This window comes from Catharus ustulatus, chromosome 4 (assembly GCF_009819885.2).
Source record: "Catharus ustulatus isolate bCatUst1 chromosome 4, bCatUst1.pri.v2, whole genome shotgun sequence".
NCBI lineage: Eukaryota > Metazoa > Chordata > Aves > Passeriformes > Turdidae > Catharus > Catharus ustulatus.
In genome coordinates this window covers 56,088,899-56,111,616 of record NC_046224.1, presented here as the reverse complement: position 1 = coordinate 56,111,616, position 22,718 = coordinate 56,088,899, and the positions used below count along the sequence as shown (strand labels likewise).

General features: G+C 39.0%; 1 protein-coding gene across 3 annotated transcripts in view; it reads left to right on the top strand.

The window, feature by feature from the left end:
• Nucleotides 1–22,718, top strand: part of PDZRN4 (PDZ domain containing ring finger 4) — a 232,071-nt gene that overhangs the window by 204,816 nt on the left and 4,537 nt on the right. For 2 of the 3 annotated variants that reach the window (XM_033058933.2, XM_033058934.2), the window contains 4 exons: nt 9,784–9,882; nt 12,022–12,084; nt 15,554–15,655; nt 19,082–19,198. In XM_033058933.2, the coding sequence (XP_032914824.1) occupies nt 9,784–9,882; nt 12,022–12,084; nt 15,554–15,655; nt 19,082–19,198 (381 nt within the window). The remainder of the gene's footprint in view (nt 1–9,783; nt 9,883–12,021; nt 12,085–15,553; nt 15,656–19,081; nt 19,199–22,718) is intronic. The other variant, XM_042779231.1, reaches the window with a different exon arrangement.

Below are 22,718 nucleotides of genomic sequence, written 5' to 3'. Positions count from 1 at the left end.
AATTAGCCCTATATGCGACAAGTCCAAAAATTGCAGTGATCCTGTTGTAGAGGAGCAAAGAAATGGGTGCTAATTATAGAGCTGATATAGTTATATTGGTTACTTTTTGCAGTACACGGTCTGCAACTTCTCAGGATAACTCTCAGGGTCTTTGACCACCCTCAAAATAAGAAGCACTTCCTTAAATATCTAATTGGAATTTCCTGAGTAGCAACTGATGTCTGTTGTCTCATGTGGCTGTCACAATGCACCTCAAAGAAGAGTCTGGTTCTGACTTCTCTGGACTCTTGCATTTGATACCTGAAGGAAGCAATAATATCTCCTTATTGAGAAGGTGAATTCTCTTCAAAAGGCTAACCAAATGCATTTCTCCCAGATTTCCCTTTTTGGAGATGTACTCCAGCCCTCTAGTTAGTTAGTGGACTTCGAGCCAGACATGGAGTATTGTATTTCTACCTGATAATCAAGAGAAGGTCCATTATAACATTTTATGTCAGAGACATTTCCATTGGAAACAGATGGGAGAGCTAATTCTGGAAAGCCCCAGAAGGAAAAAAAAACTTGGACTGGTTAAGTTTGATGGGTTTATTCTCCTCACCCTTAAGGAGACAGTTTAGCATATTCCCACACACTGCACAATAGAATAATTACTACTCCCGTCTGTTTACCTCATTTTAACATAAGGTTCAGTTTTTGCCTCGTCTGTGCTATCCCCACCTACTTGGCTTAATGAGAAGAAAGTGACAATGTAGGATCTAAGATTAGTGAAAAAGAAACACTTCACTGCATATTATCACTTAGCTAATTATACTTTAACCTCCTCTTGTATCCTTGCAAATTCACATTTCTATTGAGGAAAAGGCCAATAGCAAGGACCAAAGTTGACTGCTGAAAAATACTACCTATAAGCATTTCATCATGGATCTCTCTGCTCAGAAAGCAAGTATTCATGGTTTTCCCAAATAGACAATATACCAGAAGGGGTGCTGGGTCTCAAGCAGGAGAAAATATATATGGATACATATAATGGGAAAACATAGGTATGTAGTTAAGTGTCTAATAAATTAGCATTCATACTGCACCATGGGAAAAGAGCAGAAATACAGAGGACAAATAGGAAGGTGGAAGAAACAGGGAGAAAAGTAAGACCATGGCTTGTTTGAAAGAAGACAGTGGATATTTTACTTTCCAGTAAGTGCAATCATCCAGAAAATAGGGAAAAATTATTTTAAAATTGGATTTAGAGTATTTTAGGTTTGATATTTCTCATAAGGGTTGATTTTTTTTTATTTATCATTTTGACAGGAATATGGTATCATGCATGCTAGCTAAGCTTCGAGAGAAGGTTTGTGACTTCTTGGAGAATACACTGTCAGCTGTTGAGCCTTTAGCAGGCAGGAATTTGTAAAGGATTTTTTTTTTTCCTCCTTTGACTTCCATATGACACACTCACTCATACGCTCATACACTCACACACTCATACACTCATACTCATACACTCTGAAGTCCACCGTGTATCTTTAAGCTAAAATATTCTTTAAATGCAAGTCAGGCCACACAAGGTCAGCCAGTCCCACAGAATTGAAAAGTGTTTATCTCATCCTCATATGCTTAAACCCTTCCTCCCATTGCAACACTGACTTTTTTTCCTAGCACAGTGATCACAACTTCTCATATTTGTAGCACCATTATTCATCCAGCCCAGCCAGTTGCCCCATACGCTCCATGACTGCTGTCCGCCCTCTGTCCTCACCCAAAGGGAATTTCAGCTGCCACCAGGGTGTCTTTCTCCTCCCACTCATTACCAACAGGCTTTTACTGATCACATTGCTGAATACTCATTGGCAGACCTACCTTAAGTTTCTCTATTATTTGATTTTTCACATAGAAGTGTAATGCCAAAATATTTCATTCCAGAGCTTCAGGGTGAGAGTGAATTTCCACATCCATTGGAGCTTCTTTATTATCAAAGGATTCAGCAGCTACAGGGCCAAATTCTGCTGCTCTGGTTGCATGATGATATTTAATTAATAGGTGCCTATATGTCAGCACATTAATTCTGGGATTTTCTGCTAGTTTTTTTTCTTTTTTTTTCCTTTTGTTTTGTTTTGTTTTATTTTCTAATACTGGTATAATTGTCTACAGCATCCTCCCAGAGCAGTCTTTGTCTGGACACAAAACAGCATGTGGCTCTAAGGGTAGCTATAAAGCAGGGATCAGTAGGAAAGTGATTTTAAATATTTCTCATACTACATTGTGTTTGGATTATGCATTTGAAAAATGCTTGCTGATATTTCTACTTTCTGCTTTGATGTAAACAAATCTTGTGTCAGAGATTCTTAAATCTAAACCAGACTTTAAAAAATGAGGATTATATGAGACTTCAGCCTATAAGATAAAGCCCCCACCCCTTGGACTGAGCATTGTTTCTCCCCACCATGTGGAATGGAGATAACCCTCTGTTTCTTTGTGGCAAGCTACCAACCAAATCCATTCTGGCAAATCTGACACCCAATGTGATTTGTCCTTTTCGATGCTGTTTATGAGAAGTCAGGACAGTCTTCTGTCAAAATTGATAAGTGAGAAGACACCGGGGAATGCAATTTTATTTGTAACAGCACAGCTGCCAGCAGTTCCAACTTGTTTACATCTAGGCTGGCTCTGTCTTGCTCCACAGCTTTTCTATTTCCATCCAAATAGCCCCCAAGTACATTGTGGATGTGCCAGTCTGTGTGAAATCAGAATAACAGAACATACTGGGACTGTTAGAAAGAGGAAAAAATAATGTATTTCTTTAGGTTATTTTCACAACTTGAGAATGTCAGTCATTTTAAACGTGGAACCCTGAGCTCTGCCAAATCTCCATAGACATTTACAGAATGGGTTCTAAAACTGATCTATCATGTACTAAAATCCTGCAGGGTTTGTAACCTTCCATGGTGAAGATACTAGAGGAGTTAAGAGCTTTGCTTTTCTGATAGAAGCGTTGTTTTTCTGGTGAAAGTGGTGAGTGTTTGTAAATTAAATCCCCTTCAAGCTTTTAAATACAAGTTTATTCATCGTGAAAAGAATGCAATAGGACCCAGCAGTGACCTGTGAAGGGGAGGGCTGTTTCATTGCACTCTGTTTCACACTGAATACTTCTGGAACATAGCCTACAATTAGACCATGCTACAAAAACATTAATGAATTTCCTGGAAAATCCCCTTGACAGGGGAGCATAACTCTTGATGGTGTTAGAATAGTTCTGAGGTATATTATGCCTTTGTTTGCCTGCAGTATTACTTGCCTTCTGTCTGGAAGCCCCAGAATCCCAGGCGGTTTTGATCTTTTTTTATTGGCATACTTAAGAAAGCTGCAGTGATAGGCATTTCCTCTATGCAGGCTCTCCTGTGAGCTGTTTCTTTACAATAGCTCACCCTAAACTCTCAGTTGTCATGGAGGTAAAGTAAGAGAAGGGGTTTATGTTGGATTGATCTATCTAATGACAGAAGAGCTTTTCTAGAAACTGAAAATTCTTGTTTCATTTTGCCTTTTTTTTTCTTCAGTTATGAATAAATAGGTAGTCTATATGGTTTGTAATTAAAAGTTAGTGAAGTCCAGAGATGGCTGTAAATGTCATTACTCTGATTCTGTGAATTGTGGGGTGATCTGACATTTTCACTTTCTCATTATAAGCATATACCCTGTCACTGTGTTTTCAAGAATTGTAATCATGCTCTTAAATTAACTGTTAGATGATTGCCAGGAAAGATTCTCTGCCGTGTAACTGACCTGCCTGGCATGCACTTACACACAGATATATAAGCACTGCCTGTGCCTATATAGTCATATACATAAGTTTGCACACATAGACACATGCACATGCAAGAAAAGTATTATATATTTAACATCCACTCCAACTCTGAAAGCAAAATTCCTACCTTAATATGAAATTACTTTGTTATATATACAGCAGAGGAGTCACAGACTCTCTTCATCTAAACAGAGATAGGTAGTCCATAGGAAAAAAAAAAATCATAGTTGAAATAGATTGTTTTGATGACTCCTACCGATGCTAGGATTTACATCTCTTTCTTCTGAGTTTCTTCAAATTACTTCTGGTCACTTATTAAGGACATAACCTCTTAAAAAAACCATGCTCCGTGTAGGAAGCATGACTTGGGCAAGGTGAAACATGATACCTGTTTGAAACACTAAGTGTCTGTTTTAAGTGTGTATCTTACCCATTGTACACACCCTGATCGTTTGTACATGACACTCACAACTCCTCCTGCATAGCACAGATTCCAGATGAAATAAACTATGCTTGGAAATTAAGTCTAAAGAATGGCATTTATTCTGCTGATGATGCTTGTTTGTTACAAACGTCTCTGTTTTACACCCACTGTCATTTGCAACACATAATTTTAAGTAAAATGTAGTATCATTATCATCTCTTCTGAATTGGAGATGAATTTTTCTATTTAGTAGCTTCACTGTTAGGCCTCCTAGGGCTTCATTAGATTGAACTCTTCCTGTATGAGGAGTTAAGGTTCTGTTTGCATTATTTTTATTTCATCAGCAGAATTACTTGCCAGTGATGATGAGTGTGTGGCATTACGAAGATTAAATATTATACAATGCAGCAATGTAAATGACCAGTGATTTAGCAGCCTGGAAAAGATAAATCCTTCAGATCTCGTGGAGGAAAAAGACCAAGAAAGTGAATGCCATTAGTGAGATGCTGCCAGGTGCTTGGCTATATTTGAACCCCTGTCTGATAATGATCCCAATGCTTGCATCACTGAGATGCAAGGTAAGTGATGAGACAAGAGCTGCAGAGTTGGAACTACTAAACACTTTTTATGAGACTGAGGCTGATCTTTACTTAGTTTCCATAGTTTACAGAAACTAACAGGAAGCTGAAAAAATGATTGTACAGAACCTGACAGAAAGTGTGAAAAGCAGCCAAAATTCACCTATGCATGGTGATCTGGAGGAAAACTGGAGGTTGATCTTAGCCATAAAGATGCAGAATCAAGATGATTCTGAATATTAATGAATATTAATTTTAAGGTGTGTGTAGTCCGTGTAGTCCCTTAGCACTTATGTTTGATGCCTCAGAGGACTGACACTAGCTCAGATAGATGAGGATTTTTTTTCAGTGTAACTAATTTATTAAAATAAGTCAGACTTTAATGTACTTTCTCAGTTAATTCCTCATTGAGCTATTCTGTAAGTACTCTGATCTCAGCCTTTTGTGCTTCATTACTCATTCTGTCAATTATACCATTAGCAAGATGAACAGGAAAAGCAGCTTCTCAGCAATTACTACAGGTGAAAAAGGAAAAACAAAGACAAAATTAACTATTTTTTTCTTATTTTGCTTTATTATTTAGGTGTTGTTTTTTCTTAAAATGTGTGCTAAATACTACACTTCTCCACTTTGGGTCATCAGATATTGGGCCCCTTGTTCCATTCAATAAGCCTTGACTTCTTTTGAAAGGGCTATGGCACAGAATAACTTGCCTGTCACAAGACATTGATTTATGGGTAAAAAAGGACATAATCAAAAAACCTGTCAGCTAAACCTTTGTGTATTTTAGCATTTCCAAACTCTTAGGTCATCTCGCTGTGACGCAAATTGTGTAAATTGTGTAAAGGGTTTGGAGCTCTGCCTGGTAGTGGACTGTAAAGGGGTAAAACATAAAGGTGTTTCATCTTCATATGACCACTTAGTAACTCACTTATTGGTGGTAAGTGCATTGTTCTGGGTGGATATGAAGATAACATTTTCTGTTATTTATTTTTTTTTCCTTGACATTGCAATAATATCAACTAGTAAGAATTATAATCTGGGTTTGGTTCAAAAGGTCTTAATAATCCTTCACTGGTACAGAAAAATTGCTGAACCCATGTCACAAAAATACAAACTTTGAGCTGTGAATAACAGGTTCTGTTACACTGGGGAGTAACACTAATTTTTTTTTTTTTTTAATATGTCTCAATGGCAAGATAATATTGTCATTGTAATGAGGAGTTTAATGTTAACAGATCACACAATGTCCATTTAGGAAAAATGCTATTGTTTTTGGATTTGATGCTGTTCCTTCTAGTGGACCCATTACTCTGGCATACTGTGTGGGTGAAAGAAGCTCAGTAGCTGTGACAGTTTTGATAGTCTTACAGTGCTTTTCAAACACTCCTGAACCATTTATTCTTTAATGTGCTGCTATTCTAGCAGTGTTTGCATTGTTTTCTGCTTATAGATAAAGAAAACAAGTCACAAAAAGTTGTATGAGGTGACTATACCAAAGCAGTTACAACTGAACCTTTGCTAAAAAAATTTGTCTTATGCAGCAAGATATTCCTACTTATTTTTTTTTAAGCACGATGAATTTGAGAAGGTAGGGAAAATTCAATCCTACATGATCTGCATCTCTTTTCTGTCTTTTGTGTCTTTTCTGTCTGCAGAAATTGACTACTTTGTAAATTTTCATCCCAAGAAGGGATAGCCCTTATTCTAATTTCCATGTCTGCCTTTTAACCACATAATTTATAGCAAAACACTTTAACGTATTGTCTTTACTGAGGAAGTCCACTGAATTTTTGTTCTGGCCACACAGAGAAAAAAAGAAACAAGTCAAAGATTTAGGAATTTGGCATTGATTTCTGTCACTTGGCAGCAAAGTATTCTTTGTGTTGAGAGGTGGCTGCCCCTAATGTGCCCAAAAGAGGGGAAGGCTGTCATCTCCTGAGCTCTTCCTCAGCTTCAGTCCCTCTCCTCCCACCATCTGCCTGTCAGCACTATTCATCAATGTCCAAATATTATTTCTCATAGATTTGGAAAATGCTGAGTTTTGAAGACTGACAGTTCAGTCCCTACATGCACACAGACAAAAACCAAAGAGAAAGCAAGTGTATGTGTGGGTGCACGTGCACGCACATGTGCATATATCAGAAAATATTTCAGAAAAGGAAATTATGTCCTTACAAATTCATTACTGCTACCAAACTTACTGGTTCTTCTGTTAAAGACCAGTTGTGAGGAGAAAAACTCCACAACACTATAAAGCATCTGTTGCAAAATACTATGTCAAATGTATTTGACTGTGGTAGTCCAGGTTCTCTAGCATCTCACTTGCTGCACTTTTATTGAAGTTGTTTCATGTGTGCTTGTTACACAGATTTAGAGATCAGACTTGTGGGCTTTTGCTCTGAAAGATGGTTTACTATTTTATGCAAAGTGTTTTTAAATTTTCGAAAGATATTTTTCAACTCTGGTTTGTATGCTTGTGACCAGGATGTATTGTGTTTCCTGTAAAAAAAGAGATGAGGTTGGTAGTGCAGGTGTGCCATGGGCAAAAGGCAGTTATCTGGAATGATTTCCACTGCAAAGCAACAGACCTCATCCACCTTCTCCCTCATGCTGAATGAGATACTACTTGAATGTGTACTTGCATCTAGACTGAAAAACATGAAATGGTTGTTGGACCTTTAATACCAAGATCTCAGTTGTAGTTATCTACAGCTTCTAAGCAGCCACAACCATGTGCAGTCATCAGACTACACCCCTCAGAGTTATTGAGGAAAGAGATGGTCCAAGATGACCAAGTGCTCAGGTCTTAGATCTGCTACTGGGCAGGGAAGTGAAAGCTGTGGCAGCTCCAGCACTGTGTGCAACCAGGGCTACTGCTGCCCAATCAGAGGACATTAGTCACTGATACTTGTCATCAGCTGGTTCCCTGAGGTGGTTTTGGGAAATCTCTTAGACACGCAGGATGAAGCCTCTAGGCTCACCCTCATTTTCCTTTGCTCTTTCTTGCCCTAAATTTTTTTTTTCTGCTCATTGAGCCAGCACATTACGAGAATTCAGTTTGTTTGCAGTGTGAAACATTGGTACAGTTTTGTGGCAACATTTTGAGTCAAATAATTCATAAGAATTTCAAGGTCATTTGTGTCTGAAGAAATTGTGTTCAGAGCAATCCTTGGGGCCCCTGTCTAGCCTGAGCTTGGGGATACAGGAGGTTGTGCCAGCAGGACAATGAAAGTTAATGGATTTCAGCTTGTGCGCAGCTCCCCGTTTGCCTTGATTTAAAGATCCCAGTTTTGGTCCTTTATGGTGTATTTAGGTTTCCTTATAGGCCTCCAAGGAACCGCAAACTTCTTTATTCCTTAAAAGTATACCTTGTTGCTGTAATTGAAACCATTTTGTTACTGTAATTTCTCCCTAATATTACAGTTCCAGTCAAGTGGTCTTTCCCTCTGGAGACATTAATTACTATGGGTTTTGAATAGGCCTCCCTCCAGTACACATCCTTTTGCTCCCAATGCCAAAATCAGGTCACTGTAACTACCTCACCTAACGAAAACATGCTTCTGTGTTTCTTCTTTCAAACCCAGTATGTAATGTGTACTGGTAAATAATTCCACTCTTTACCACCTTATGTAGAACTCCTACCATATCTAAGAAAAAATGAAATACTGCCAATTTTATGAGTTTTTCTACATTTTCTTTGTTTCCATGAAGACACTGAATGCCCAAAGTCCAGGGAGAAACTTCTAGGGTTTGTACAGGTAATGAACCTGTGTAGATTTGAATTTTGGTGAGGGAGCAGGGGGGCAAGCCATAGCAGTGCACTTTGTGGAAGATTTCAGCTGAAATGAAAATGTCACAAGGCAAGGCTTGTTGGCTAACCCATGTGTGTGAAGTGCAGGTTTTTCTGTAAGTTGTGGTATTTTGACACCTGGGCCCCACAGCTTGCTGGACTCAGTAGTGAGTCCTCACTGCTGTGCATCCTGGTCCTGTTTGTGGAATAGTCTGTATGACATTTTTGGGAATGGGGGAAACAAGCTCTGTATCATAGAGAACTCTGTGTCTGAGAACTGAAACAAAGGTTGGTCTCCTTTTATTTCATAGCCACAGAAGCAGAAACTGTCAGGGTCCAACAAATGCCAGCTAAAGTTTCCCACCTGCAACCAAGCTAATATTGTGTGTTATTTGGTTCATCCTGCTTTATTACAATTATTTGTTACACAATGTTCAAACCAAGTGAAGCTTTGCATTTTTGTGAATGGTTCCCCTATGAAACCCTAAAGATGCTTAACTCAGATGGGTGTATGTAGTAGTTATCACTCTACCATCTGCCCAAAAACTAGCACTATTCATGAGATGCCACTGCTGGGACATCTGGCACTAAAAATATGTTTTCTGCATCATCTCACCATTGAGGAAGATGTCACGGCTGTTTAGCTCCACAGGAGATTCCTTGAAGCATCTTTCTTTTATCTAACAGCTTTTGCAATGAAGTACCACTAAACTGGCCAGGGAAGGAATTAGGCCATTAATGGAAGACTGAATTTCTGCTTTATGGCTTGGATTGCTGTCAGAAGGGAGTGGCACTTGTGTGATGGATTGATTGATGGTAGCCAGTCTGTCTTACATGCTGTAGATCAGCTGGTGTGATGTGACTAGGACTGTGTAATCTACTGTAAGTCAGCTTCTATTATCCAAAAGTCAGAGACCTGCAGAATCAGTGCACAACTGTATTTCTCAAAGTTTGGCATGTCTTACTGTACAGTTTCTGTATAGTTTGAGCCTGCATTGTACTGGGATTTCCTTCTTAATTCATGGAATAATTTCCCCCTTAAAGATGCAACCATAACATTGTGTCTCAAGGTTTAGCAGGATGAGTAGGTCATACAGCATGAGTATCTCAGCAGTTTAGTGCTCCCTTGTGCTGTGTGGTTTTTTCCACCCTTGGAAGGAGCCACCACAAAAGCCTGTAAATTTTCTTGTAGGAGGTGGAGCTGTGCCGCATTGGCAGCCAGGAGAAGCTGGGGCTGACTGTCTGTTACAGAACCGATGATGAGGAGGACACTGGAATCTATGTCAGTGAGGTAAGGACATGACATTGGGGAGGACAGTGGGAGAGGTTCATGGGGGGCTGCACATGGCAGGGAATGAACATGCAAGTGCTCTTAGAGAGAAGTGCAGAAGTGTTGGCCATCAACCTGCTTGTGTCACTCCCAATTCATTTAGATTATCAGTTCAAATCGTGTTGCCCAAGCAGAGTAATTATTACTAGTGGGCTTCTTTAGTGTAAGTGTTTTTAACTACAACATTGTAGTTGGTAAAGCATAAAGCAGTCTGAGAATGGTCTGAATTTTGAAAGAATGTGCCCTCATGATGGAGATCAGGCAGAGGTTTTGAGTAGAAAAGTGCCTTCTCCACAACCCTGCTTGCATTCTCCCTCTGCCTCAGTAATCCTAACAGTGGTCAATCACTATTGTACTGTTTTTGTGTTTGTTACATTTGTGGTACACACAGTCATACCACAGATGGGTGGAGAGAGTAGCTTTAGAGATTAATATGTTGGAAAACCAAAATATAGACTTCTGAATACTGAGGTAGGATGAACCCTCAGGTTTTCACTGGCTCCACTCAGAAAACATGGCACCCAGTACGGATTGTTAGTGATTCACAAGTCAGTCCAAAAGACTTCCAAGAACACCATCTCCCTTTGAGTCTCCAGTTATTCAAAGAGGGTCTTTTTTCTGGGTAGAACAGAACTTTTCTGAGTCCAAGGTCACTGCTGATTGTTCTGCATGAACTGTGATCCCAATTGGTCGCTTTTTTGACATGCTGAACCAAATTTTGACATTAGAGAAAGGTTCTTCACTAAAAGGGTGGTTTGTTCCAAGGTTGTCCCACCAAGTCTGTCAGAATTAGAGGAGCAACCAGGCAAAATTTTAATCATATGGTTTTGTTTTAGGTAGTCCTGTAAGCAGCTGGTTGGTTGGGCTTAGTGGGATCCTTGTGAGTCCATTCCAACTTGAGCGAGTCTGTGATTCGAAATCCTTAGTCAAGCTCATGGATAGAGCGGATCAGAGAAGACAATTCTCCTGTGTATCAGTGAATGGGACAAAGGCAAGATCACACATTAAGAGGCTGGTAGCAGCATTAACTAAGCTGAAAAGCATAGGCTTGGAACAAGAATGAGGAATTAATATAAATTACCAAAGAATATATCTTCTACAAGTTGTATAAGCTGTGCTGTTAAAGTCTGTTTGACCTCGTGAGGACAAAGAAAGTTCAGAAATCTCTTAATGTATTCCAGGATTATATCTGAAATGTTCTGCTTATCCTACCTGATAAAATTTCCTCAGACCTTTGAAAGTGAATGTATTGACACTATCTTTTGTACTTGAGTAAGGGCTTCAGATTCATTGTTTTTTTCTATGACAATACACATGAAGAAAATAATATCTAACAGATGTAGAGGATGTAGCCTTCAAACTAAATGCTCAACTCAAATTTTTGGTTTGAAAAAAGAACTTTTGTCATGATAAGGCAAAATAAATTATTTAAGATAACCATCAAGTGAAAGGTGATAGATTGAATTGTCCTGCAACAAACAGTAGGCCATTGCTCAGGGATGAGCTGTAGTGTCTTTGATAAACTATCACTGGAACCCTAAATATCTGTTTAGGTTAAACTAACTTAAAATTAACTGTTTCAGACTAGGAATGATTTTCAGGACCTGAGAGTGATCTATACAATATGGATCCTTTGGGGTTTTTCCATGTTTCCTTGCGAACAGATTGATTACTAAGATATTAATTTAATCGTAAATGTTTCCATGGAAGAAAAAGAATCGTACCCAAAGACAGGCCCATTTGTAAACAGGTATCAATTGCTGTAGAGGCTTCTCAGTTCATAGTGAGCTTCCAGAGAAAAGGGTGTCTGTCATTAATTTTTAATGCTCTGACAGCTGAAGGTTAATCCCTGACAGTGGCATAGGAAAGTATTAATTTGAAAATCATATGCTCCCAAACCTTTCTGTCTTGAGGCTTTTATTTGAAACAAGCTCATATGATCATTTAAAGAACTGTTCCATTTCTGTGATTCTAAAGGAAACTTCATATTGCCTCTGTACTACGTAAAAGAGTACTTTTTCAACTCATGCAATTGTGCAGCTGTTATAATTTCCCATAAAAATCTTTTCATGTTCAGTTAGTGGTTATTGTCCTGTGCAGGTTGATCCAAACAGCATTGCTGCCAGAGATGGACGGATCCGTGAAGGCGACCGCATTTTGCAAGTATGTGACAATAGACTCTTCCTTAAACTCTTTCTTCAGACAAACATGCAGTGCCATCTTCTCTGTGAACTGTTAATGAGGGAAGATAGTTCTCTTTGTTACTGTGATCGATGAGAAAATCCATGTCTGTCTGTTTTTTAACACAATAGCCGGGAGCTACTGTGCATGTACTGAAAAATGAGACTGACAAACTCGTTCTGGCTCATGCACTTACGTCCCATGCCTTTTTTTTTCCATATTTATTAGAAAATCTCATTTCCACTATGTTCATCTCAGTGTCAAATTCTAAACAGGATCCTGCAGACATAAATATAAGTGTCAGAGACGTGCTGATCATTCACCAATTGCATAAATTTGGGTAAAACTCATTTATGCTAAGCATAGACAGCAAGTTTTCACACAAAAAATTGTGCTGTTTAGAGAAGGATGATCTTGAACGTACTTAAGAGGGGGTTCATTAGGTTTTTGTTAATATTTTCTTTCCTTCCACAAAAATACATTGCTTTTCTGAATTCTTTTCTAATCTACCACCTTGGCGCATTTTTCTCCCTTTGTTTCTGTTGATCCACTTGCTTGAAGAGCTACCCCAAAGATAGGTTTATGTGTTACAGCATAGGTGGGTGTGGGTGGCTGGTTCTGCACAGGGCAGTGTACCTATTCAGAGAGGGGAAACAGTGAGAATGGAAGTGGGTTTCCATTTTCAACCAGCAACGGGTAGTGCATTTTTTACCCTAGTGCAAAATCATGAAACAGCTACCAAAAATCTCTTGACTGGATTTTTTTTTTGCTGTATTGCAGCATTTTAATTCTGATTCCAAGTTGATTTGCCTTGTATTTTTGCCTTTTTTCACTGAAGCCCCAGATGAAACTCCTGGTGGTGACAGGTTGGTTTTCTGTAACATGTTCCATAATTCTATAATCTAAACAGATGAGCTTTCAGGTTTTCACAAGATCAGTCTGTTCCTTTCTTCCAATCTTTTTATTTCTTCTGGAAATATCTTTGCTGAAACCTGTATCTCTTACCCTGGTAGAGCTTAAATCAGCTTTGGGAGTCTAGCTGCACAACAATGTCCATTAGCAGGGTTACCAAAGTGGTCCATTTTCCAGAGAAGAAATAATAAATTAAATTTTAGTGTCAGGGTTCAGCTGTTTTTTTCTCTGTGTGGCTGGGATTGTGAAAACATTCACAGGATGGTGTTGCGCCTTAGAAAGCACAGATCCCACAGTGTGAGGGCATTGACATCCTCAGCAGGACTTTGGGTGAAGGGACCATACCGTGGCTGCATGTACAAGAGGAAAAGTTAGGGCACTGCCTTCCATGTCTTTATGTGACATACCTACTGAAGATATAGAAGTATTTTAAACTTTCAAAAACTAGAAAACCCCCCTTTTTTTTTATTCAACCAAGTAGAAACAACTTTCCATTCCTAGTCTATGTATGTCAAAATAAGAAAAGAGAGAGTAAGTCCATTTTCCACTCCTTTCCTTGTTTCGTAAAATTTCTGGGTGGACAGCCAACAGCAGTTTAGTCAAATGTTCTCCAGTTCCTAATGAAATTCAATTCATTTCAATTTTGAGTAAAGATTCCAGGGGTGAGAGAAAACACAGATAATTCTGCCATCCTCTTGTGGACTGGAGCATTACTTTAATGTCAGTGCTGATATATAGCTATGAATTTTATCATTAAAGTTAACACCCGGAGAGTTATGTGGGGTTTACTTTCATATCTGAAAACACATTGACCCTCTATCTCCTCTTATTGATGAGATAGCCCAGAGAAATAGAAGGTGATGGTGCCATTATGGGGGGATTACAGTGAGGCTGGGAGAGATACAGATCCTTGAGCACAGGGACGTTTTCTACAGGCAGCAGGCGGCATTGGTTGAGGCTGTGGGGGGAATGCTGTGTTATGTGTATTCCTCACAAAATGACAGCAGGTTTCCTCTCGTTTTTGAAGCTGGAACTGCCCCCTTTCCATACTCAGAAACCCCCAGCCTTCACAGTCTAAGCATTGGAAAACTGCCTGAGTACTTTATATGAAACATTACAATGTCAAGGGAAAGTTTTAAGAGGACAGTGCTCATGGAAGTTGCCTAAACTGCTATTTTTAGCTGTGAACTTGCAGGCTAGGTACAGTCCATGGAGCAGGCTGAAGTCCTGTTCTTTCCCCATGATAGTGCAGCTGGGATGGGGTGGCCACCTTCATTCAGGCAGTGGCCAAAGGTGGCTTCAGCCTGGCTGCCTCCCATGGGGAGCAGCTGGTAGGAGTTACTCAAGCTGCCACCATGTCTGGGGATGGTTTGTGCAGGCTGGAAATCTGCTCCTGAGCCTCTCTGTGGCTGCACCTCTGCTTTTCAGCTTAGGGCTGCTCTGTGTTACCTGGTTTCTCACAGACCACAGGTATCCCATCATGGAAGCTTTGAAGAGTCTCAGACATTTCACTCACTGCCAGTTAGGTGATCAGGGATTTTCTGTAATCTGAATTAATGCTGTGGTTTTGAATCACGGCTTTCAGGCCAAACATATATACAATAATGCAACTCTCTCTTTGATTTTCAACTATAAGTTACTATTACTTTGAAATGGAGCCACTAGAAGGTTTTTTTCCCCAAATAAAATATTCAGTTATTTCTGCAATCCAGTTTTGATTTCACTCCTTTTGAAATAGACCAAATTTTGGAGGTTTTGTTGCCACAATGAGAATAATCCACTTCTTGTACTATGAATTGGACAAAACCGAATTCATATGGGAAATAAGATTTTTATTTGATTCTCTCATAAATGGTTTTTGGACAATGAAAATTGTGTTTATTACCATGTAGTCATGGGTGTTGTTGTTTTAATGGGGTTACAGAACAGAGAAAGGTAGCAAGAAAAGACGAGTTTCATTGAAGAGCCACTTTTATTTTGATTATCCCCATGTAAGGGGGATACATATGTTTTGTGTGGTACCAGCTACTAAGCTGTCCGCACAAATATGAAATGATTAAATGGAGCAGCAACAAGCAGTGGCCTGAAAGTATTGCCTGGTGAGAGATAATACTGTAGCTCTCTAATTGCCTCTCTACCAGCATTCAGTGTGACTGATTTCAGCTGTAGCATTACCAGTCTTCTTCCACCAGCACTATTATCTCAGAGTGACACTTCCATTACTCTGAACGGAGAAAGATGAACGTCACCTGTCAGGGGCTGGTTAATTGTGTTGCTAGATGTATGTTACCAGGGCGCAGGTTGGACATTTATGAACATAACTGCTTCCTCTGATGTCCACCATCCTTCAACGATCAATACAGCTCTTACAGTAAGCGCATAATTGAGTGAAGGCACTTACCACCGAGGGGCCGAAGATGAGCCCGTTGCGCAATTTTCATTGTCCATACATTCAGCACAAATGAGCTGATATCTGCCCTTTATTGTGTGTTGCTTTGTGGAAATAGAAACTAATGTGCCACTTTCATTTGTTTCCTAGATAAATGGCCAAGATGTCCAGAATAGGGAAGAGGCAGTGGCGTTGCTCTCCAGCGAAGAATGCAGGAAAATTGTGTTGCTGGTCGCGAGGCCAGAGATGCAGGTTAGACTAAACAGATGCACTGAACCAGAACCTGGGTTATACCATGCATTCACTGTCACTGCAAGTAATGAGCTGCCAAGAAATAGGAAAGCCAAAGTTACTGGCAAAAGGAGCAAACAGTTAATTGCAGCGCTTCGCCCTTTTATATCCAACAAAGAAAACAATATGATATTACTAGGCATGTTTTCCCCAAGCTAAACAAGTTCCTTTCCAGCAGAATGAGCAGGTATATGAATAAAACTGGCAGCACCAGTATGGTATTAGTAAAATATGAAGTAGGACTTGAAAACTGTTCATTACTCATTAGATGATTCTGCTTTGTTCAGGAGATAAATTTACCATACTTAACATTTATCAATTTTGTCTTTCATATGAAGTTTAGAATTTATATGAACTTAGACAAAGTGTTAGCTTGTCATTGGTGAGGGGTTGTTTTATGATACGTGATTATAAAGAGGGGTGTAAGCATTGTATGTATCAATTATGGGACTTTTGCTACAGTATCATTCAGTAAATGAGAATCTGTTTTAACAGCAACCTGATCACAAAAATGTGACTGCATCTTGGGAGGTGCACTTTCAAAAGCTCTTAGAAACATTTTTATGGTTTTAAAAATAAAATTATGCTTATGCCAAGAATTTTTAATATCATTGCAGGGGTCAGATGTTAGATTGATTATCAGATAAAGAAGGGATAGAGTGGTAGAAGACTACTGTTTTTACATCCCTTTATATTCTATTTGTAGACCTTTGAAAAGCAAAAGGACATTATGTTGTCACTGTTCTCTCTATCTGCCAACAATGCAGAGTTGGTTAAGTTTCCATTTGTCTCTCATTCTACTGTTCTGATATTTTCAGTCTCACTAGCTGTATATTCTATATAAATTAAATTAATTAAGTATAATTCAGTGCCGGGTGCAATATCTACTTGACTACTGTAGTTATAAAAGAGTGTCAATTTCAGCATTCATGTCCTTTATGTTTTTCAGGAAGCTAAACAATTCTTATAAAACCAGTGACAAAGTACAGCAAAAATAGGTGTGCCTCACTTTGTACTGCAAAATTGTAATCCTTATTTGCTGAAATTTTGAAAGAGGTTTTTCAATATTATTCCAACCATTTGTCATTCTGTTTTTCTTTAGGGAACAGAAACTCACCTACTTATGAAATACATGCCCAGAAAAAGTTCAGTCTCTGAATTTGTTTAGACTGGCATACATGAAATAAGGAGTCAATATGATAAGATTAGTATGAGATAAGGACTAACTCACGTGTGCCAATGTAGCTTCCCACATGAACACTCCTTACAAATAATAAGTGTGGTTTGGTTTAGAGTCTTTGGTTCTGGTTTGTTGGGGTTTTTTTGTTTTCTTTAAATGTTTTAAGAACATACTTATACAAAACTGATGAAAAAGTCAGAGTAGGTCAGAGATCAGGCTGATTTCTGCTAGTTGTGTTGCTTTGACTTGGTAAAAACCAGCAGGATTAAGCAGACTTTCATTTCTATAATAATGGCAGCATTGCAACCTTAAAGGGTGACTGCTGAGCACATTCCCTCAGTAACAGGGTAGAAAACCTCTCTGACCAGGTATCTGTGCAGTGAATAATGAAGTTTTGAAACAGAGCACCAGAGGAACACACCACACACATGCATTCTCACATGTGAATATGTACACGGTGTATGTAATGCACATATATGCTAAGGCATATATTAGTTTTCTTTTAAAAGCTGTAACATAACATAAGCATTCTCATTAGTTATATACTGGGTCTACCAGAATCAAATCAGCAGATTTACCCTAGAGAGATTCATCTTTCATCCTCCAAATTTGTTAATCTCCACTATTTCCTCACATGAGGTGAATTAAACTGCATCCTTTACAGTAGAGGAAGGCTATAGGCTGTGCTTGTGCTTTCCTTGGGGGAAAAAAAGGTAAACAAGACAAGTAAACAAAACTAGCAGATGTTTCATATGAGGGTTTGAAAGTCCCATAAAGGACAAACATAAAAATTATATGTCCTCAAGAAAAAAAGTCTCCTCTTAATCCTTAACCGTAGGTGACTGGTTTTACCAGGGGAAATGAAAGGCTTATTATGTTCTTTATAAGAGCAAAGAATTTGTTGACACGGGTAAAACCACATCAGTTTGCTAAGGAAACAGTGATGTTCTGCCAGTATTCTATTTAGCAGTACTGCACGGCATCAGTCACTCCTTGTGCAGCGTTGAACTACTACTACTACTACTACTACTAATACTACTACTACTACTACTACTAATACTAATACTAATACTACTTCTGGTTTGGTGTAACTTTTCTGACTGCTCTCTGTGACCACACCTGTCCTGGGTGTGAGACAGTGGTAGTTCTGCTCTAGGTGTTGGCCTGTGCTACATCACTCTTGCTGTCTTGGGACATGAGTACTTTGTAGTCTTATAATTGTCTTATGCTGAGGCTTGTCCTTTTAGCATGTTTTTGTCACCATCATCCACCAGTTTCTTCATCAATGATGAAACAATAAAGAAGTGTTTCCTTCTGCTGCAATCCTGTCATTATAGCCAAGAGTGCCACTGACCAGTGTTTTTATTTTTGATGCAGTGTGCCATCTGGCAAGGGATTGCAGATACGAAGGATGTATGCCATGTGCACACATGACCATCATGAACAAAATGAGAAGAACAGCGTTTTCGGCAAGGGTGCCCCTTTTATGAGTTTTGAAAGATGTGAAGGGTGTGAAATGGCTTCAAGAAGAGATATGGACTGACAGAAAACATAGCCTCCCCTCCTGTCCTTTTGCAGCACTGTGCTCACCAAATGTCAATGTACTATTTTACACTTGGGGAGAAAAAGCAGGCAAACAGATAAGCCTTGCTTCGAGACACACTGGGAGAACAAAAATTGCCTCCCTTCAAGTCACCTCATTTTTCTATCACCCTGTTCTGTTTATTTGTTTACCTGGAAGATCAATGGGAAGATAGTGGCAGAAATGCAGCAGTTTCCATTGAGGTGATGGCAGCAGGGCTGGAATGGAGGTTGTTAGAGAGAAGAGCCCAATTGCTTCCTGGCCCCATTAGTAACATTGCCATTCTTGCAGCGCAGGGTCTCTCAGTAGTAACAAACATGACAGGTTCAGGATTATGTGCTGTGCCTTTCATACCTTTTGAAAGGAAATAATGTCTGTGCTGTGCAGTCTCCTTCATTATGACAGAAAATCAGTCATACTGTTTTACGAAAGGATAAAAGACATGAATCCCATCTTTTTATCCTTTTTCTTTTTTTTTTCTTTGAGACGTGAACTCCTATCGCCTGGCTTTCTGAAGAGAATCATTAGAATAAAAAGAACTAGTCAAGCATTGCCATTTGGGTTTACTCTATTTTAGCATGTGCCCTTGCTAACATAAAATAACATCCTGATGTATTCTTTGCAGCTGGAGGAAGGGTGGCTGGATGATGAAAGGAATGAATTCTTAGAGGAGTTAAACTTGGAAATGTTGGAAGAGCAGCATAATGAAGCAATGCAGTACACAACCAATGAGGTGGAGCAGGTAGGACAACTACTAAACATATAGTTTGAAATTTTTCTAGGTATACTTTTTTATTTATGTAGAATGAAACAGTGTGCTGTAAAATGGAGTCAAAGGCTTTGATAGAGTTCTCTCTCCAAATGCTGTGATCTCTGGCACACTGTATGTAAGGAAAGGAACAATACATGCTTAGGCCCAGTATGTCAAGTTAACAAACAATTTAAGAAGGTGTGATAAGTGCAGATTTCTCCTTTTCTCTGAACTCTCAGAATAATCCTGCTTTCCTTCATTAATTCTGAAGTATTTGGGATTTATGATGTTATACTTCATGTCAGTTTTTATTAAACTGGTGGTACTAACGCCAATGTCATGGGTTCAATCCTCATATGGAGGATTGAACTTTAGAGTTGGACTTTATGATCCTTTTGGGAATGCTTTCAAACTCAGAATATTCTGTGAATCTGTGAATATCAGCGTAGCACCTAGAGCTCTGAGCTGAGCTAGGTGCCCCTCTTGTTGTATGTATGCAATGTATGAGCCAGCCTTGCACCACAGCTTGCAAATCAAGATGGAAGAGGTGTTTAAATAAACAACAGGTGTTTGGTTAATGCGAGTGTATTTCTCTTACACCGACAGTGCACAGCTCAGCATTTGTTTTGTTAATGGAGACAAATAAGCTATTGTTACCATAGTCTCAGCTTGCTGCTATCCTGACTTTTACCTGCCCATATGTTCTGTAGGCTGCGTTACTGAGGCTAACGTTCCATACAGTTTCATCAAGGGGTCTCCTCAGATGTACGTTGTTGTGAAAGGTGTGAGTACCCGCTCCTGGATCAGATGATTTGCCAGTAGGCACACGTGTGTGGAGCCAAAGAAATAAAATTCAGCTTCTCCTGGCTTCTGGATGTACGCAGATGGAGAGAAACTGGTTTTCCACCCGCAGAACTTTGTGACTTAGAATGTTTTCCCCCATTTTGAATTGCTCAGAGAGCCTGAGGCATTTTATCTTTGAAGAGAGGGAAAAGGATTATGAGAGCCTTCTCTTTTCTGGAAACCAGGAAGCTTCTTTGACTTCAAATGCCTCAATGCTTGGTCTCCACATTGGGGGCCTAAATGTGCATTTAGTCTGTTTCCTCCAGACTGACCCCTCCTCCAGCCTTGACACTGGGTCATTGAGTAGATGATAGCTCATAGTAACGCTCTTCCCTGTATATCAATGAAATATTCGTTGGGACAGAGGCACTGACAGAATAATTAAGTCAATTATCTGAAATATGATAGATCAGATTACAAATATTTGATCTTATAAACATTTAATTATTTACACACAGTGGAATAACTGTGATGGGGGGAAGGGAGCCTTGCAGCAGGATTTTACCTGCCTTTTAGTTGTAACACTTCTTTCCAGGCAGTGAATGAAGCCTCAGTTTCTCAGCTTAAATGTGCTAACTGCTGCTCTGCCAGCTACTTTCAGCTCATGTATGGCATCTTGTTAAATGTTTTAATCAAAATTTTATCTTGGATACCAAATATTTCCTATCAGAAAAGCCACTTGCTCTTTGCAAAACAATTTTGTTTGCATGGTGACATTTTCACACAAATCCCCAGTTCTGGTAGAAATTCTTGAACAAATCTATCTATGAACTCCTACTAGGCACTTGCATTACATGTTGGGACCTCTGAAATCACTTTACAATTGTGACCTTTCACTGCAAAGTTCTTGTCAAGATTTGGCTTTTTTACTGAATTTGGGTTGTGGATAGTGTTAATTAGCAAACAGTGATGTTCTGTGATGTGCTTTCACAGAACCCATTGAAATTGTTTATTCCCCGTTGGAATCTTTTTCTTTTTTTTTTTCTTTTTTTTTTTTTTTTTTTTTTTTTGCTATATTGAGATTTTATACTACTGTAAAGAACACTACTCTGCAAAAAATTGTGGTCACTTGTGATCTGTCAGTATCTGACATTGCATTGCTTGAAGTAATTCTAGGACAGCCAGACATTTCTTTGCCCTTCTGATGAGTAATCGAATCAACCAAATGCTGCTTGGTGTGTAATGGGGCATCAGTAATTTGTGACAGCTGCTGTCTCTCTAGACTCTGTGTAGTGACTTGTCAAGTCAGAAAACTGGTTCTTTACTCTTTGTTAGGCCAGGAAATCTTGCAGTTTCCTGAGGGGAATCACACCATCCGTTGGAGCTATGAAACCATTCTCATTGCAGCTGCTAGTGGCCAATCCGAGTATCTTCAAGCTCCCTGGTTGGCCGTGGAAACCAGCCTTGATTTTTGTGAGCAAAACTTAGTCCTCTGGCTTCATAATCATCTGAAATCATGAATCTCAAGATTTGCAGGAATGAATACACTCTCTATCAGAATATCCTTCCAAATATCAGCCTATTTTACAAAATACCCTTTTAACATTTAATGTGAGCTGTCACAAAAAAAATTTGGTACAGTTTGTAATAGAAGAGTCAAGTAGATACTCATGGCTTTCCTGTATGTTTTTGACCTACTCTGTAGAATTCAATCAAGAATTGTATCTTCTCTGTACAGAATAGTCCAATAAGCCTCAAGGAAAGATGTAATTCTCCATTTTTTATAACTCATTGTATTCCTTTCCCTTTACAACATCATGGTTCATTGTGCAGCAGAGATAATTTTCAGAAGAATACCATACATTTGCCATGCAGAAATTCTTATTGGTATTGTGGAATATATCAGAACCTATTAAGAAGAAGAAAGAATTGGATAGAAAAAATTATCCTAGTTCATTCAAAGCTGAAATGCAGAGAAAGTATCTGGGGAAAAATCCTTTTTTTAGAGAGAAGCCTGTTTTAAAAGACCAGCATTGTTTGCAGAAGAACATTTTCCCTTTTAATGAACCACTGAAATCAATTCCAAATTTCCCTCACGGTTTGAGTACCTTATGGTTAGCCTGCCACTGGAGATTCCTCTCCCTGTGACCACTCTCCCTCTCACTACCAAAGACTGACCAGAGAGCCCAGCTGTGTTTGTTAGAGCCTTCAACTGAATCATACTGCGTTCAGACTTTAGTAGCAGTCTGGGTTTTGAGTCCCAGTATATATCATAAATTGTAAGATAATAGAAATGTGCCTGAATTCCTGCAAGATTAGCCATTTTATAGGCAGGAATTCTTGCTGGAGCTGAAATGCAGAATCTTTTGAGGTTCATTTATTGCTTGATTGTACACACCACTGGGTTTAACTTCTCATTATCTGAGCTCTTGCTGCAAAGATGAGGCCTAAGGAGCCCTTTGGTATTTCATAACAGAAGTAATTGTAGCAGAGATTGACAATGTATGTTTGAAAACAAGCACATTGTTTGAAGTAGATAACACCAGGAAAAGCAACACACTGAAAATTGTGGATTCTCTCTTGTTTTTCGGAAGAGATGCAACATGGAATTAGACTTGTTATCTTTCAAAATAAAATTAAAATTATCTCATTCTGTAAAAGAATGCTCAGTTTGCACATGTTTAGGAGCTCTAGCAAGTGTGAAATGTCCAGGACAAAATTGCCAGAG